Genomic DNA, 16,769 nt, shown 5'->3' on the forward strand with positions numbered 1-16,769 from the left:
CATGCTGGGGAGCACTCCTCTGGTAGCTGCTCTGTGACTGACATGCTGGGGAGCACTCCTCTAGTAGCTGCTCTGTGACTGACATGCTGGGGAGCGGGCATGAAATAAACAGCGCCATCCCAGGTCCAGCCAGTGCTCCGTGAACAGGTGAGAGGACAGGTGAGGGAGACAGACAGGGAGAACCTCAATGGAAGACAAAGCCAGGAGGGCCCCGCACAGAGGAGGAGGGCACAGAGCAGGAGTCAGGACCACTCTGCTCCGCTGAGGTCGCAAGCCAGCACCACAGACGACACCAAACAGATGCGTGTGGCTGTGCTCCAGTAAGGAGTCCCCAGTGGTGCAAATGGTTAAATGCTGGGCTATTAACCAAAAGGCTGGTGGTTCAAACCTACCCAGAAGCACCTAAAAAGAAACACCTGGTGATCTGCCTCTGGAAAGATTACAGCCAGGAAAACCCTACAGGGCAGTTCTACTCTGTGGAAGAAAATTCTACTCTGTGGAAGGGATCCATATTTATGCTCATTCCAAAGAAAGGTGATCCAACTGAATGCAGAAATTATCGAGCAATATCATTAATATCACACGTAAGTCAAGTTTTCTGAAGATCATTCAAAAGCAGTGCAGGAGTATACCGACAGGGAACTGCCAGAAATTCAAGCCAGATTCAGAAGAGGATGTGGAACGCGGGATATCATTGCTGATGTTGGATGGATCCTGGCTGAAAGCAGAGAATATCAGAAAGATGTTTACCTGTGTTTTTTATTGACTATGCAAAAGTATTCAACTGTGTGAGTCATAACAAATTATGGATAACACTGTGGAGAATGGGAATTCCAGAGCACTTAATTGTGCTCCTGGGGAATCTGTACACAGATCAAGAGGCAGTCGTTCAAACAGATACTGCGTGGTTTAGAGTCAGGAAAGGTGTGTGTCAGGGTTGCATCCTTTCACCATACCTATTCAATCTGTATGCTAAGCAAATAATCCGAGAAGCTGGACGATATGAAGAAGAACAGGGCATAGGATTGGAGGAAGATTTATTAACAACCTGCATTATGCAGATGACACAACCTTGCTTGCTGAAAGTGAAAAGGACTTCAAGCACTTACTGATAAAGATCAAAGACCACAGCCTTCAGTATGGATTACACCTCAACAGGAAGAAAACAAAAATCCTCACAGATGGATCAATAAGCAACATCATGATAAATGGAGAAAAGATTCAAGTCGTCAAGGATTTCATTTTACTTGGATCCACAATTAACACCCATGGAAGCAGCAGTCAAGAAATCAAACAACGCATTGCATTGGGTGAATCTGCTATAAAAGATCTCTTTAAAGTGTTGAAAAACAAAGCTGTCACCCTGAAGACTAAGGTGCGCCTGACCCAAGCCATGGTGTTTTCAATTACCTCATATGCATGTGAAAGCTAGACGATGAATAAGGAAGACCAAAGAAGAATTGATGGCTTTGAACTGTGCTGCTGGAGAAGAATACTGAATATTATACCACGGACAGCCAAAAGAACCAACAAATCTGTCTTGGAAGAAGTATGACCACAATGTTCCTAGAAGGAAGGATTGGCGAGACTACGTCTCACATACTTTGGCCGTGTTATCAGGAGGGATCAGTCCCTGGAGAAGGACATCGTGCTTGGTAAGGTAGAGGGTCAGCAAAAAAGAGGAAGACCTTCAATGAGATGGACTGACGCAGTGGCTGCAACAATGGGCTTAAGCATAACAACGACTGTGAGGATGGCGCAGGACCGGGCAGTGTTTTGTTCTGTTGTACCCGGTGTCGCTATGAGCCAGAAAAGACTCAACGGCACCTAACAACAACAACAGCCTGCTCCAATAAGGAGTCCCTGGGTAGCACAAACAGTTAAGCACTGTGCTACTAACTGAAAGGTTAACGGCTCGAACCCACCCAGAGATGCTGCAAAGGAAAGGCCTGGTGATCTGCTCCCAAAAGGGCACAGCCATAAAAACCATATGGAGGGCGGTTCTACGATGAAACACACGGGGTCACCACGAGTCAGAACTGACTTGACGGCAACTGGTTTTGGTGCTCCGATACAAACGGAGGGGGCAGGTCTGGCCCACAGGCCAGAGTTTGCTGAGCCCTGGCTTTAAGCATAGCCGGCTTACTGGGCCCTCTGAGCCTGCCTGCACATCTTTACAGATACGGAAATTGAAAAGGGTTACGAGGCTTTGGAGAGAATGAAATGAGATCCTGCAAAGACAAAGCACTTGGCAGTAAGTGCTCAATTAACGACTTTTCTTATTGTCGCTGCCGTTGGGTCGGCCCCCGACTCATGGGGACCCCATGCACAGCAGAACGAAACGCTGCTTGGCCCTGCACTATCCCCACGATTAGTTGTGTACTGGACCGCTGTGATGCACAGGGTTTTAAATGACTGCTTTCTCAGAAGTCGATTGCCAGGCCTTTCTTCCTAGTCCATCTTAGTCTGAAAGCTGCACTGAAACCTGTTCACCATCAGAGCAACACACAAGCCTCCGCTGACAGACGGGTGGTGGCTGCGCAGAGGTGCACTGGCTAGGACTCGAACCTGGGTCTCCCCTGCGGAAGGCGCGGGTTCTACGGCTGAGCCGCCACAGCCACCTTCTCAGTAGTGAGGACTTTATAAACACCCGCCATCGTCAGGAGCCGTATCTGCTATCTCCAAGAGGTTTAGTAAAGAAGGAAAGAAAAGGGGAGAAGGTGAAGACTCATTTAAGGAGAAATGAGTTTCAAAGCCACAAGTAATCCTGAGCTGACTTCACTACTTCGGAAAGATACATAGTTTCCCCTGTAAACGGTAAGCCATTTGCACGCGCAGGGCCGGGCACCCAGGCGTCTCTGTCTCGGCTCTTGCTTTGGCCTGAGGCCATCCACACTTGCTCAGGGCCACCTAAGCCACCATACCGCCAGGTGCAGGGCCCACAGCCCAGCAGGGCTCCCCACCCTGAAGTATTTTGCTGGGAGGAAGTCCCTCATTCCTCTATCCACGCATTCACTGGAGAAATATTCACTGAACCCCACGGTGTGCTAGGCCCTGTGCTTACACTGCAGATACAATGGTGAGAATCCCGGGCAGCCCGCCCCCATGGGACTTACAGAATAGCCACCAAGCTCATCCCCAAGGTCCCCACTCAGGTCCCCCCTGCCGAGTGCCTCTTCCCTCCTGATCCCCGTAAGCCGATCCCCGTAAGCCGAGGGAGTTCCCGCCCCTGCCCCACAGACCGCAGCCTCCACAAGACAGGACCAGGGAGCCACAGGCAGTCACGGCATCTGCTGAACCCGTGAGGGAGGCCCTTCTGCTGAGCAAAAGTCCGGCGGGATGGGGGGAGACACGAGAGGCGGTGAGGTGAGGGGGAGGGAGCCCCTCCGCGTGGCCCCGAGCATCCTGAATCCTGAAACCGCCATCTCTGATCACACGTGGGCCCCGCGAGCTGTTTCCTGATCACTCACCCGCGGGTTCTCAGTCACTCGTCAGCCAGCTAAAGGGAAATGGCTATGAGCTCCAGGTGCTTCTCAGAGTTTAAGTAATGACGGGAGAGGCGGTCCGAGTCCTTTCAGTTTTTCCTAACGACTAGCTCAACAGCTGAGGGAGAACTGGGCCTCTAACCTCCAAGTGGAGGAAGGGGAAGGGCCATGTAGGCGGTGGGAGAGGCCGCCTCCTCACTAAGCAACAGCCACCTGGCCCGCCATGAGCACACGTGGACTCTGCTGCTCCTGGGACGAGGGGTGCAGCCGAGCGGGCCAGGGTGGCAGGGCTGGGGCCACTCACCGCGTTTGGGCTTGGGGAAGCTGTCGTGCAGCCGGAAGACCACCTTCTCCACGAAATGCTGGATCTCACACTGCTCAGGGCCGCGGACAAACACCATCCAGTCGTGGGTGAAGCCCTCCGTGGTGGGCTTCTTCCGCAGTTGGGCACGGTGTCCCAGCTCTAACTTGACCTGGACGGTGCACTGCAGGAGAGAGAGGTGGGAAGGGGTCAGTGCGGAGCCCCACTGGAGCGGCAGGCTGGCCCACTCGCCTCCCATAAGGCACGATCGCTCCACACTGAGACTCACACAGAGACTCTTGCTTGAGCGGTGCCTCCAAGCCCACAGAAAGAACGCTAATGGCTCCTGGGGTGTTCACAGTGCACCCCACCTGTGCTGCTGCTGTTGTTGGGTGCTGTTGATTCTGACTCATAGCAACCCCATATAACAGAGTAGAATCGCCGATAGGGTTTCCTAGGCTGTAATCTTCACTGGAGCAGATTGCCAGGTCTTTCTCCTGTGGAGCCGCTGGATGGGTTCAAACTGCCAACCTTTCAGGTAGCAGCCGAGCGCTTAATCACTGTGCCACCGGGGCTTCTTAGGCCTGTACCAAGTGCTCTATGCACATAATCTCCCACCAAGCCCACGTGAGGCCCCACGTGGCCCACACCCATCACTTCTACTTCCCCCTTCATTCTCCCTGTTCCAAGCGCCTGCTCTCCGTGCTGGTCCTCAGATAAGCCAAGCTCACCCCTGTGGTTCCCTCTGCCTGGGATGCTCTTCCCCTAGACCTTCGCCCAGCTGGCCCCCTCTTGGGACTGAGGTCTCAGCTCAGCGGCCACCTGCTCCGAGAAGCCTGCCCCGACCACCCAATGTGAAAGCACCCCATGACCCTCTGTCACTCTTCATCATGTCAGATGCTCCTCTTAGGATTGATCACTACCAGAGATCATCTTGTTAGCTGTCCATCTCAACCAGTTGCCGCCAAGTCGACTCTGACTTCTGGTGACCCCACATGCATCACAGTGGAGCTGTGCTCCATAGGATTTTCAATGGCTGGTTTTTGGGAAGCAGACCACCAGGCCTTTCTTCCGAGGCACCTCTGGGTGGACTCGAAGCTCCAACCTTTTCAGTTAGGAATCGACTGTGCTCTCCATCGACATCACCCAGGGCCTCCAACTGCTCACCTCCCCCCGTAATGTAAGCTCCTTGGGGGCTGGGACCTTGTTCTACAGCTGGAATCCTCGCGAGAATCCACAGAATGCAACTATGCCACCCACACTGCCATGACCTCATGTGACAGACGAGGAGACCACGGCCCCCAGAGTGAGCCACTAAGCCCTTAGCACACCATGGTCGCTCAGCTAGGAAGGAGCAGGGACCAGAGGCAAGCGGGGTCCGGGTAACCCAAGGGCCCCTCCCTTAGCCACTCTGCCATCCCACCTCATGTGCCTTGATGAAAGCATGTTCATTCTCTTTCATCCTACAGAACTTCCCTGGGAGAACAGTCGCCTAAACCGTCAGCAAAAAACACTGCCTTTCGGTGTTCAAAGCAGATGGTAATTGATTCCCAGGGAGGATGGAGAGGCAAGTCTGGGGCGACTGGTGACCAGCATCCCTCCGTGATGCACAGGGCTGACACTCTCCCTGAAACATAAAGTGACTCGTGCCAGCTCTACTCCACCGAACACAGAGCCACACTGCTTAAAGCACTCTCAACACCTTGGGCCAAAACCACCGACAGCGAGCCCACTGTATACATCCTCTCTGATGCAGAGAAACAGATACAGTCCTTCTACCTAGTATCAAGTATGACAATGTTACAAGGAGACACACGCCAAGAGGACATTTGTTTCTAAGTGCCGAGATAACCAGAGATCAGGTCGGGACTCCCTGAGCTGAGCGCCCCCGCACGCCTCCGCAGCCCTCCCCATCAGGGAACTCAGAGTCAGCTCCTTCCAGCTCTTCCTCAACCAGCTGTCCTCAGGGACCACGTACATCCCCACATCACAGCCTGTCCGGGACCTGGCCCTTCTCTGGAATCCCACTGCCCTGGGTCAGACCCTCGCCACTTCCGGAGGCACGCGATGCCGTCTGAGCAGCCACCTTACTGGCCAGCCTCCTCCCTGGGGCTCTCGACGCCCATACTACCAGGTATCACAAGGAAAGCGGTCACGCACGGCTGGCTGCCAGCACACCCACTGCCGTAAAGCTTTCGTGTGCTCACCGCGCCCTTGGAAGAAAGGCCAAGCTCCTCAGCACACCTCCCGTCCTCCACCTGGGCATTTCCTCCCCCCTAAGGGGCTTACTGCTTCACACTTTAACCCTCTTGGAGTCAGAGGGTTATCTTGCAGGCCACATGTAAGTTTCATGTATTGAGGGCGCACATACACGCGCGTGCGCAGAATCTATGACTAAGTTGGTGGTGTGCCTCAGAGACCCAGAACTGAGGAAACACAGGAAATACACACGCCCTGTGCTGCTGTCGCTGGTGCCGCCCAGTCGATTCCGACTCACAGCAACCCGTGTGACAGAGTGCAACTCCCCCACAGGGCTTCCCAGGCTGTCATCTTTCCGGGAGCACACCACCAGCGCTTTCTCCTGCAGAGCCGCTGGATGGATCTGAACCACCAACCTTTTGGTTAGCAGCCAAGCACTCAACCATTGTGCCACCAGGGCTCCTTACACACACCCTATGTCCAGCTAACTCAAATAGCTACCAGCTGTCATCAGCTGACTCATGGGGCTCCTATGTGTGTCAGAGTAGAAATATGTCCCATACGGTTTTCAATGGCTGCTTTTTTGGAAGCAGATTGCCAGGCCTTTCTTCCAAGGAGCCTCTGGGTGCACCTGAACTGCTAACCTTTCTGTTAACAGTAAGCATGTTAACCATTTGCACCACCCCAAACTCGCTGCCACTGAGCTGATTCTGACTCACAGGGACCCTACAGGTCAGAGTAGAACTGCCCCATAGGGTTTCCAAGGCTGTAATCTTTACGGAAGCAGACTGCCACACCTTTCTCGCGAGGAGCAGCTGGTTCGTTCAAACCGCCGACCTTCCGGTTAGCAGACAGGTGCTTAACCATTGCGCTACCAGGACTCCTTTTGCACCACGCAGTGACTCTTAAAGCAAACGGCCAGCCATCCCCCAAAACACACAAGCAGCACTCCCTCCTGCCTGCCTTCGTTCCTCCCACGCCTCGCCTGGGGGGCCCTGGCCTCATTCCTCTGCTCCAAAATCCTACTCATCCTTTAAGTCCCAGCTCAAGAGCTACTTCCTCCAAAGGCCTTCCTGAGCTCCACACTGCAAACGAGTTGTCTCCTGTGGATCCCGCGGAAGTGAGCGCCCAGCTCCACACGCCCATCTCCTGTGCCTTGCGCGCCTGAGCGGTTTACTGCTGTCCCCCCCAAGGGCCCTGGGAAGTCTCTGCACGCAGGGACCACAGCTTGTTCGTCCTTTCCATCTCCCTCGGAACCATGGCACCTGGGGCATCAGTGATACTGGACTCATTAAAGCAGAGCGCCTGCCCAGCTGCGAGTTCTCAGTCGGGATTCCCAGGATGGAAGGACCAAACCGGCAGACAGGAATAGGGTGGTTCCTCAGACCTCCACTGCCACGAGACCAGAAGAACGGATGCTGCTGGCTACCGCTACTGACCATTTTGATCAAGGACCCACTAGATGGATCCTGATCAAAGAGAGGAAAACTGTGGAACAGAATTTCAAATTCTTACGGAAACCAGACTTACTGGGCCCCCCAGGACTGGGGGAACCCCCAGTTCTATCACCCTGAGATAATCTTTAGGCCCTGAACCGCAGCTGTCCCATGAAGTCGTCTTTAAACTGAACCACAGTCTAGCCCAACTAGTAAAGAACCCTCCCCTGAAGCAGCGCGCTCTGTTAAAGAATGATCTGTACGAGATCACAGTGACAACAGCAATGCTAATGCACAGAGGACAAGGTCAGGGGACAGCGAGTCTGAGTCACTGGTGGTGGAACAACATGGGCAGAGAGCGGGAACGGAGACACACTGTGAAGAACGTAACCAACGTCACTGAACGCACACGTAGGAAACACTAAACAGGTGTGTGTTTCTGTTATATTTTCACCAAACATAAAATTTAGAAAAGTTAAGAAGCAGTGTAAAGAAGTTTAAAAATGTTTGATGATCAGATGAATCAATAAAATATTTTTATTATAATAAACCGAAAAAGATGACTAGGGTGGTTCCAAGGTATGGAGGGCCAGTGAATGGCTCCCTTCGCGAGCCAGGTGTAGGGGCTAGGAGAGATGGTCCCCTGGCACAAGACCATAGTCCCGCTGGGGCTCTGGGGGAAAGAACAGCAGTGACAAGCCAAGGACCGGGTGCCCTGAGGGAGGGGCCGGGATTTGATGGAGCATTTAGATTTGACACAACAGAAATGACACCCAGCTGTAAGTGGGTGAGGAAACGGTATCCGAGTGAAAGCACCCCAGCGCCCTGTTCACGGTCTGGACCAAGGACAAAGCGGGAAAAACGAACAACAAACCTGCCAGGAGGCAACCGGAGGGAGGAAAGGAGGTCGTGGGAGCCTGAAATGGGGGGGCCGGTGGGACCCAAAAGAGAAGGTGAGAGAAGGAGATTCGAACGGCTCCGGGACCCAGGCTGCAGGGATGAGTACGATGCAGAGATGGCGGGAGAGGAAAAGCCCGGGCGAGGTGCACCGACAGAAACATGGAACATTCCGGGGCAAACACCCCACCAAAGGCGCCGCAGAGGAAAGGCCTGGCGATGAGGGGCTAAACATCTGGACAAACAAGTACTGCTCAAAACCAACCACGAGCATCTATCTGAACAGTGCTGCACACAGAGAACGTTCAACAGCAGCCAAAACCAAACAATGTTTAAAACCAGTTGTCGAGAGTCGATTCCGACCACTCCACAGGGTTTTCAAGGCTGTGACCCTTTGGAAGCAGATCGCCAGGCCCGTCTTCTGAAGTGCCTCTGGGTGAACTCGAACCGCCAACCTTTCGGTTGGTAGTCGAGTGCTTAACTATGTGCGCCACCCAGGGACTCCTAAACGGTATTTACACTATCCCTAATATGCTTCAGAATCGACTCGATGGCAGTGGGTTTGGCTTGTTTGGTTAATAAGCTGCAATCACCAAGTACGTTTACATATATCAGCCTCTGCCTTGCTGAGAGACTTTCTGAATCACTGGGAGGGTTACAGATGAAAACAAATCACATACAATTTTAACAGCAACAATCCTATACGGAAACTGACTTTTGGGTCTTTGGCATTGTTGTGTGCTATCAAGTCGATTCCAAATCGTAGCGACTCTACAGGATGGAGTAGAACTGCCCTACAGTTCCCCAGGCTGTAATCTTTATGGAAGCAGATCAATGTCTTTCCCTTGCAGAGCCACTGGTGGGTTGGAACCACTGACCTTTCGGTTAGCAGCCAAGCACTTAACTATTGTGCCACCAGGGCTCGTTCTTTGGCGTCAACTCCTACATAATGAAACTGACTCTTCTCCAAGCCAGCTGCCCACAACTCTGCCAACGTCCTGGCATTTTTGAGTGCTTGGGGCTCCTCCCCAGGGCACTCAAGTGGCAAAGCAGTATTGTGAAAGAGTGGAAGACCACAGCACCATCAGAGAGGGTGAGTACGTAGGCGCCAAAATAAGCTTCAGAGCCAAAGTCAACAAGAAGGTTCTGAAGCCGGAACGGGCCATCCCTGCAGCCAGCCAGCAGGCTGTGCCCACAGCTCCACCAGGGAGGCAGCTATGCCCGGGGAGTGGGCACCAACCTCTGCCTCAACACTCCCGGCTCAGGGCGTGTCACAGACCCAGTCAACAGATTCATGGTTCACACGCCCAGCCTTCTCACCCCAGGCACTAGGACACCCAAGAGAGGGACCCTCCCTTCAATGCTGGAATCTTCTAAGAAAGATGGTAGAATAACACAGACTCTGGGCCACGCTATCAAGAAAAGAAAAGTCAGCGATTCAACAAGACACTCAAGCTACGTTAACTGGAGCAACAAATGCGACTGCCGTGCCCTGGCCAACTACTTCAATGCGTTGACTCACGATAATTTATTAGCACGGAAGGAGCCCTGGTGGCACAGTGGGTAAGCGCTTGGCTGCTAACCGAAAGGTTAGTGGTTCAAACCTACCCAGTGGCTCCATGGGACAAAGACGTGGCTATCTGCTCCCATAAAGATTACAGCCTAGAAAACCCTACGGGGCGGTTCTAGTGTCACATGGGGTCGCTAGGACTCACAATCGACTTGATGGCACCCAACAACAAAAGCCGAGTCCACATCCAAGGGGTACGTCCCTTCCTTCCCCTCCTCCACCAGGGCTCCTTCCCCATCCGTTAACACCAAAGAATTGAAGCTGATCAACTAGCTATCTCCCTAGGAGGGAAGGGTGCCTGGCAAAAGAGGTTGCAGATGACTCTCAGGGAATGAACGGATCACGCGGATCAGCAGCTGGTCCCCCAACTTTCCCATCCAGCAGCCTCCCCCCGACAGCTCTTCCAAGACACCAGCGCTGCCTTCTGCTGGGAAGGCACTTTGTGGAACCTCCAGAATCGACGGCTGAAAGCAACCCTGGGCCTGGCCTCAGTTACAGCCACTTCCCGGCCCTTTGGTGAGCACCTTGGCCAACCCACTCCCCAACAAAAGCCCAAAACAAGGGGGAAAATCCAGGCATGCCCCGGAGAGTGTGACCATTTAAATTCTGGGGAGTCATCAGGAAGACCGTGGATGGAGTGGTACATGAGCCATCAGGGGGCAGTGAAACCCAGGCAGAGGGTCTCCCCTAGGCCCTGCCCTCTTTCCTGCCAACTGGCAGAGGGCACTTGGAACCAAAGGGCCAGAATCCTACTCCGTGGAGGGCAGCTTCCCAGGCAATTTGAGAGTACAGATCTGAGGAGTCCCTAGGGATGCAAATGGTGAACGTGCTTGGCTGCTAACCCAAAGGCTGGAGGTTCGAGTCCACTCAGAGGTGGTGCCTCTGAAGAAAGGCCTGGCAATCTACTTCCAAGAAACTCAGCCACTGAACACCCTGTGGCCCACAGCTCTGCTCTGACACACAGAGGGTCACTGATTCTGGCTGGTATAGCGCTCCCCAGGTTTGGACTACGACGGCCTGCGCCTGGCACAGAAGGAGCTAGCCTTGTTCCCACAGCTCCTGGCAAGCCAGAGCCCGCTCCTCACCCTCCTCCCCGTTTCCCAGGAGCCCGCCCTAAGCCCAGGCCCCGGAAGACAGGTCCTTAACAGAGGTTTATCCGTAACCCCTCCCCTGGTTTTCCGGTGGGAGTTCTTCCAGCAGATGTCCTTTCCCCAGGAATCTGCACATCACCCAGTGATACAATTAGGCCTGGAGTTGGGCTCCCGCACCTCATTCCCCCCTGAGGACAACCCCCGCCCCTCTTGGGAGGATAACGCACTGAAGAATCTGAGCCCTCTTCAGCCTACAACGACTGGGCCAATGCCACTAGGCTGAGCACGGTCACTGGCAACGTGGTCCCCGCACAAAAAAATGGTGCTCGGGCAGTCCTGTGGCGTGATGGCCAAACAAGACCAAGTAAGATACTTTTCGAGGAAACTTCTCCCTACAGACCCAGTCGCGGGCTCTTCGGAGCAGACACTGAATCAAATGCGAGAGCAATGAGGAAGTAATGGCTGTCCCTGTGTCAACCCTCTAAAGCAGAGGACTGTCTGCCCAGCAGGTGGGGACCCCTTGCCGACAGCTGCGAGGTCCCGTTATCAACCCCTGGTGTGCAGGCCGGCACCCCCACCCTTCTTCTGGCTCCATCTGCCCTTGTCCCTCTGCTCCAGGGCACAACGGTAATGACAACGGACGAGAAGGGGCTCAGGGTCTCTCTGTGAAGAGTGGAGACCGTGTAGACAGGCAAATACACCCCCATCCTTAAGAGGCTGCAGGTTCCCGGTAAGGCTGACTCTCACCACACTGCCCCGGGAGGCCTTGGGTAGGGCATGTATCTACGAAAAGCCAGCCAGGTGTACAGTGGGCCAATGAGGTGCACAGACGGCGCACCAGGTGCCCCCCCGGCTCTCCGGGGGCAGACATGCAGTCTCCGGAGTTCTCTGAGTGGGCACAACCCCAGTAATGGCACTTGGTGCCAGACTCGGTGAGAACGGCTACAGAGGGTTGGGTTCCTAGTCGCTTCTACCCAACAAACGAAGCTCAGAAAGTGCAAAACCGTGCATTGGAGACTACAACGGACATGAAGAGGAACAGGACTGGACTCTGGCCCCTGCCCTCAAGCACTTCACGACATAACAACTCTAGGACAAAGAGTTGGCAGGGCGACGATCCAGGCAATGGCTTTGGAGTTGGGGGAAAAGAGAATCTGGACGCTCTCAGTTCGGGTTCTGAGCAACACCGAGCTTTGCGACGCAAGGTTTGGGGAAAGAACAGAGCTACCGAACTAAGAATTCTACCACACGCGGACGCTTCTCTGGACTTTCCTGGACTGCGTCTCCACATCTGTAAAATGGGTGGCTGGCGGGTGGGGGGGGGGGTTTATTCACAGTCATCGGCATTAAAAACAAACCTACCCTTCAAGAACAACAGAGTACATCATTACAAGGTCCATAAACACATCGTCGTCAAGTCGATTCCAACTCGTAGTGTCCCAGTAGAACAGAGTAGTACTGCCCCATAGGGTTTCCAAGGCTGTAAATCTTTATGGAAGCAGACTGCCACAGCCTTCTCCCACCAAGCGGCTGGTGGATTTGAACCACTGACCTTCTGGTCAACAGCTGAGCACTTAACCACTGTGCCACCAGGGCTCCTATCATTACAAGGCAATTGTACCCAAATTCAAACTTTAAGTAGAGCCTTTTCTCTGGGTAGTGCAAACAGTTAACATGCTCAGCTGCTAACTGAAGGGATGGAGGTTCAAGTCCACCCAGCAACACCTAGAAAGAAAACCCTGGTGATCTACTTCCAAAAAATCAAGTCACTGAAAACCCTATGGAGCACAGTTCTACTCTGACACACATGGGGTAGCCGTGAGTCGGAGTCGCCTTGTTGGCAACTGGAATGACTTCAAAAATCAACAAGCATTGATCACTCCAACTGTCGGATTCACTTGGTCTGCCACCCACTTCAGAGCCCAGGCCCATTCCCTCCGGACAGGCAGGACTGCCTGGGCCTTTCGGAGAACAGGCTGACTCAGACAGCTGACACCACTCCCCAACTCCCCGTGCAACCACAGTCCTGTTTCCCGGCTCCCAGGTCATCCTCCCTCCATCTTCACAGCATCTGCTCATTTTCTTCCACTACCATCCTTGGAGAGAAACCACACCCCTCGCAGGCATGACCCCTCACCACCACCCCCAAATACTAATCCCATAGATAACAGGCTAGTCGGTACAGACATGGGCGTGGAGGCGATCAAACATGTAGGACCAGGGCAATGGAAACCAGAAAGACCTCCTTGGCATGAGAAAAAGATTTCAGTGATTAGAAGTTGAGAGCCCAAAGCAAAATGCAAAATCCCACTTGTTAGCTAAGCTGGAAGTCCTACAGGAAGTATCTGGAAGGTACCAAGAGACTCAAAGCCTCAAAAAGCCAGAAAGCACTGGGGGGAAAGTCCTGCCGTTTCACACACTCCATGAGGCATTTGCAGGTTTGTGACACCTCAGGCTAGAAAGGGAAGGCCGGGATTCCGCTGGATTCAAAGGGTTTTCCGTGCACCCTGAGTCTTTCTGGAACACTCAAAGCCAACTCACCTACTTGCGTAAAAGGGAATCATTCTCCCCAGTTCCCCAGCGGCCTGTGTCTCGGTCAGGAAAGGACAGAGCTCCTGTGCCTCTCCCAAATTCACATGCCAACAACTGGGGCATGGCTGGGGATGGAGAATCAGATGATGGGTGCACACATACTTGCCTTGGGGACCCACTTCACTTGCAAACACTTCTGCCAGAATCTCAACCGGCACTGTGCAACAGGACTTTCTCGATGCTGGGAATGTTGTCTGCCTGAGCTGTCCAACAAGGTGGCCAGTGGCCACATGCGGCTAACGGGCACTTAGAATGTGGCTGGTTGGACTGAGCTGTTTCATTCTGGCTAGTTTAAATTTAAATACGCTGTGTGTTAGTGGCTGCATACTGGGCTGCGTAATCGAGCTCCTGGGCCTGTTTGTTCAGCAGTCCACCAAGCAAGACCTTTATCTTCCCCCGTCAGGAGCCAAGAATGCCTTCTATTCTCACTCTTCCACTCACAGAAAAGACAACTGCCCAGACAACGCTTAACACGCTCAGCTGCTAACTGAAAGCTTGGCGGTTCGAGTCCACCCAGTGGTGCCTCAGAAGGCCTGGCTATCTGCTTCCGAAAAATCAGCCATTCAAAGCCTTATGGGGCACAACTCTGCTCCGATGCATGTGGGGTCACCATGAGCTGCAATCGACTCAACAGCAACTGCCCAGACATTCGAGTCCGCCTAGAGGCACCTTGAAAGAAAGGCCTGGCAATCTGCTTCTGAAAAATCAGCCACTGAAAATCTTATGGAGGACAGTTCTGCTCTGACGCACATGGGGTTTCTGGGAGTTGGAGTCGACTCAACAGCAACTTCCCTGACATCCAGGGCCCAGCACATCACAGGGGGAAGGAAATTACTTCTGCCTAAGACACCTTCCCTGGGACTGAGGGGTAGGCTGGGGGCGGGACGACATTCTATGCCTCATGGTAAAGAACAAGACATGGACTTCATTTCACGTAGATGCTGAAGACACACTTTGTTTTATTTCTTAACTCAGTACCGTTGGAGGCAACAAGCTCCCTTCAAGAGAACCAGACTCTCCACTCTGGAAATGCATCGTCCAGCTGCTATAAACTCCTCCCTGCCTCTCAAGAGAAGGCAGCCACACCAAAGACAAAGAAAACATGGTCAGTCTGCCACCTGCTCCCCAACAATTCTGTGCCTCAGGCGGCCAGAAGGGGCGGGGGCGGGGAAAGGTCCCTCGCCCTGAACCCCTGAAACCACACAGCCACACAGCACATTACCAGAACCACATCAGTGGCGCCAGGAGCCAAGGACACCCCAACCTGCCCCAGCTAACGGCGGAGAGCTCGTCTGCCACCCCCACAGCCCCACGTGGCCTTTCCTGACCTTGTACCCCTGAAGCCAGAGGAAGCAGGGGAGGAGGAAGAAATGACCCTACTGGGGGAATAATGGGGTTGGGGGTGCGGGAAGGGCCTTGGGTATTAAGAAGGAGACAGTGCAGATTTGGGCGAAAGGGGTACAAGGGTCAGATCAGCCTCAAGTTTACGGGAACCAACAGGATTGGCTCCAGGCCTCCAGATCAAAGGTGGAGGGGCTGTCGGGAGAGTTTAGGGAGGTGGGAGATACACCCCGGGTTTGGAGCAAGGCTCCTGGTAGGACGGAGGCTCCAAGATGCTGGAAAACGAAAGGAAAATATGGGGGGCGGGGGAGAAGAGAGGATGGTGGCTGGGGGTGTTGGAGGAAGTGGGATCCAGCCACGAAGGTAAGGAGGGAGGCGCAGGTGCCTTAGACAGGGGTCCTCGGGAGCCCGCAGGTCTGTGAAAGCAGCTGGCTGAGGTGGAGGAGCCAGACTTGGGAGAGAGGTCTGGACTAGGGGAAATGTGGGGACGTGTGAATTAGGGTCCTAGGGGCAAAGGGGGCGCAAGCTGAGGGGAGGAGCAGGGGTTGGTGTCTGAGTAGTTTAGAGGCTCCAGATGAGAGAAGAAACCGCCCCGATCCCGGAATGTGAGAAGAGGAGCTGAGAGTGAAAAAGACAGCCCCTCAGGCACTGGGGTCCGAGGGAGAAGGGCCTGAAACCAGAGGAGGGCTGAGGACCCTCAGGGCAGGCCTGGGTCTTAGTAGAAAGGGCGTAAGAAAGGCTGGGGTCTTAGTAGAAAGGGCGTAAGGAAGGCTGGGGTCCCAGGAGTCAGAGGGAGCTCGCAGATCAGAGGAGAGAAGGCTCAGGCCAGCGTCCTCAGCCATCCAGCCATCGGGGGCTAAGGCCCAGGCAGAGGATGAGGAGAAAGAAAGTGCGGGCTTGCCAGGGTTCGAGGAAGGAGGAGGCTGCAGACCAGGGCTCCAGGGGTCTAAGGGGACTCAAATCTGGGCAAAGGCTCAAAGCAGACGAGGCAGCAGGTTGGCGGCTCAAGGAGTTTGAGGGGACTCAGGGGCAGGGTCCAGAGAAGGAAGGGGACACCATCCGGCCCTGGATCCAAAGAGGTAGGGGTACTGGCCAGGTCTGAGGGATCCCAAGCAGAGTGAGAGGGCTCGGGGATGGACTGGGGTCCCCGGGAAGGCTCTGAGGGGACACAGGCTGGGCCAGGGTCCCCAAGAAAGGTCCAAGGGGGCTCTAGGCTAGGTTGGAGTCCCCAAGAAGGGTCTGACAGATGTGGGCCATCCTGGGTCCCAGAGAAAGGTCCGAGAGGATGATGGGCTGGGCCAGGGTCTCCAAGAAGGGTCTGAAGGGCGTCTGGGCCAGGATGGGGTTCCAAAGGGCTTCCGAGGGGAGTGTAGGCCACGCCGGGGTCCCTCAGTAGGATCTGAAGGGACATGGACCAGGCCGGGGTCCCTAAGAAGGGTCTGAGGGGGGTCTGGGCCAGGCTAGTGTCCCTGAGAATTTGAGACGACAGAGGCCATGCAAGATACCAGAGAAGGATCCGAAGGAATATGGGCCGGGCCCGAGTCTCCGAGATGGGTCTGACGGGGGATCTGGGCCGGGCTGCGGTCACTAAGAAGGATCTGAGGGGACGTGGGCAGGGCCGAGGTCCCCGAAAAGGATCTGCGGGGACAGAGACCAGGCCAGGGACCCCGAGAAGGGTCCGAAAGGGTTCTAGGCCGTGCCAAGGTCCCCGAGAAGGGTCTGAAGGGATATGGGCCGGGCCGGAGTCCCCGAGAAGGGCTGGAGGGGTGCGGGCTGGGCCGGGTCCCCGGCTGTCCGCGGGGCGCCGGCCGGGGTCGGGTGGGGGAGGGGCGCCCCCGCCCACATAAAGGCGGGGAG

General features: G+C 54.5%; 1 protein-coding gene across 1 annotated transcript in view; it reads right to left on the bottom strand.

Moving 5' to 3' along the window:
• MLLT1 (MLLT1 super elongation complex subunit) overlaps positions 1-16,769 on the bottom strand; it is a 77,646-nt gene that overhangs the window by 60,238 nt on the left and 639 nt on the right. Inside the window, exons 2-3 of the mRNA XM_004378614.1 lie at positions 16,418-16,550; positions 3,790-3,970 (exon numbers count right to left, since the gene is read on the bottom strand). Of these exons, the coding sequence (XP_004378671.1) occupies positions 3,790-3,970; positions 16,418-16,550 (314 nt within the window). The remainder of the gene's footprint in view (positions 1-3,789; positions 3,971-16,417; positions 16,551-16,769) is intronic.

This window comes from Trichechus manatus, unplaced genomic scaffold (genome assembly GCF_000243295.1).
Source record: "Trichechus manatus latirostris isolate Lorelei unplaced genomic scaffold, TriManLat1.0 scaffold00057, whole genome shotgun sequence".
Lineage (NCBI taxonomy): Eukaryota > Metazoa > Chordata > Mammalia > Sirenia > Trichechidae > Trichechus > Trichechus manatus.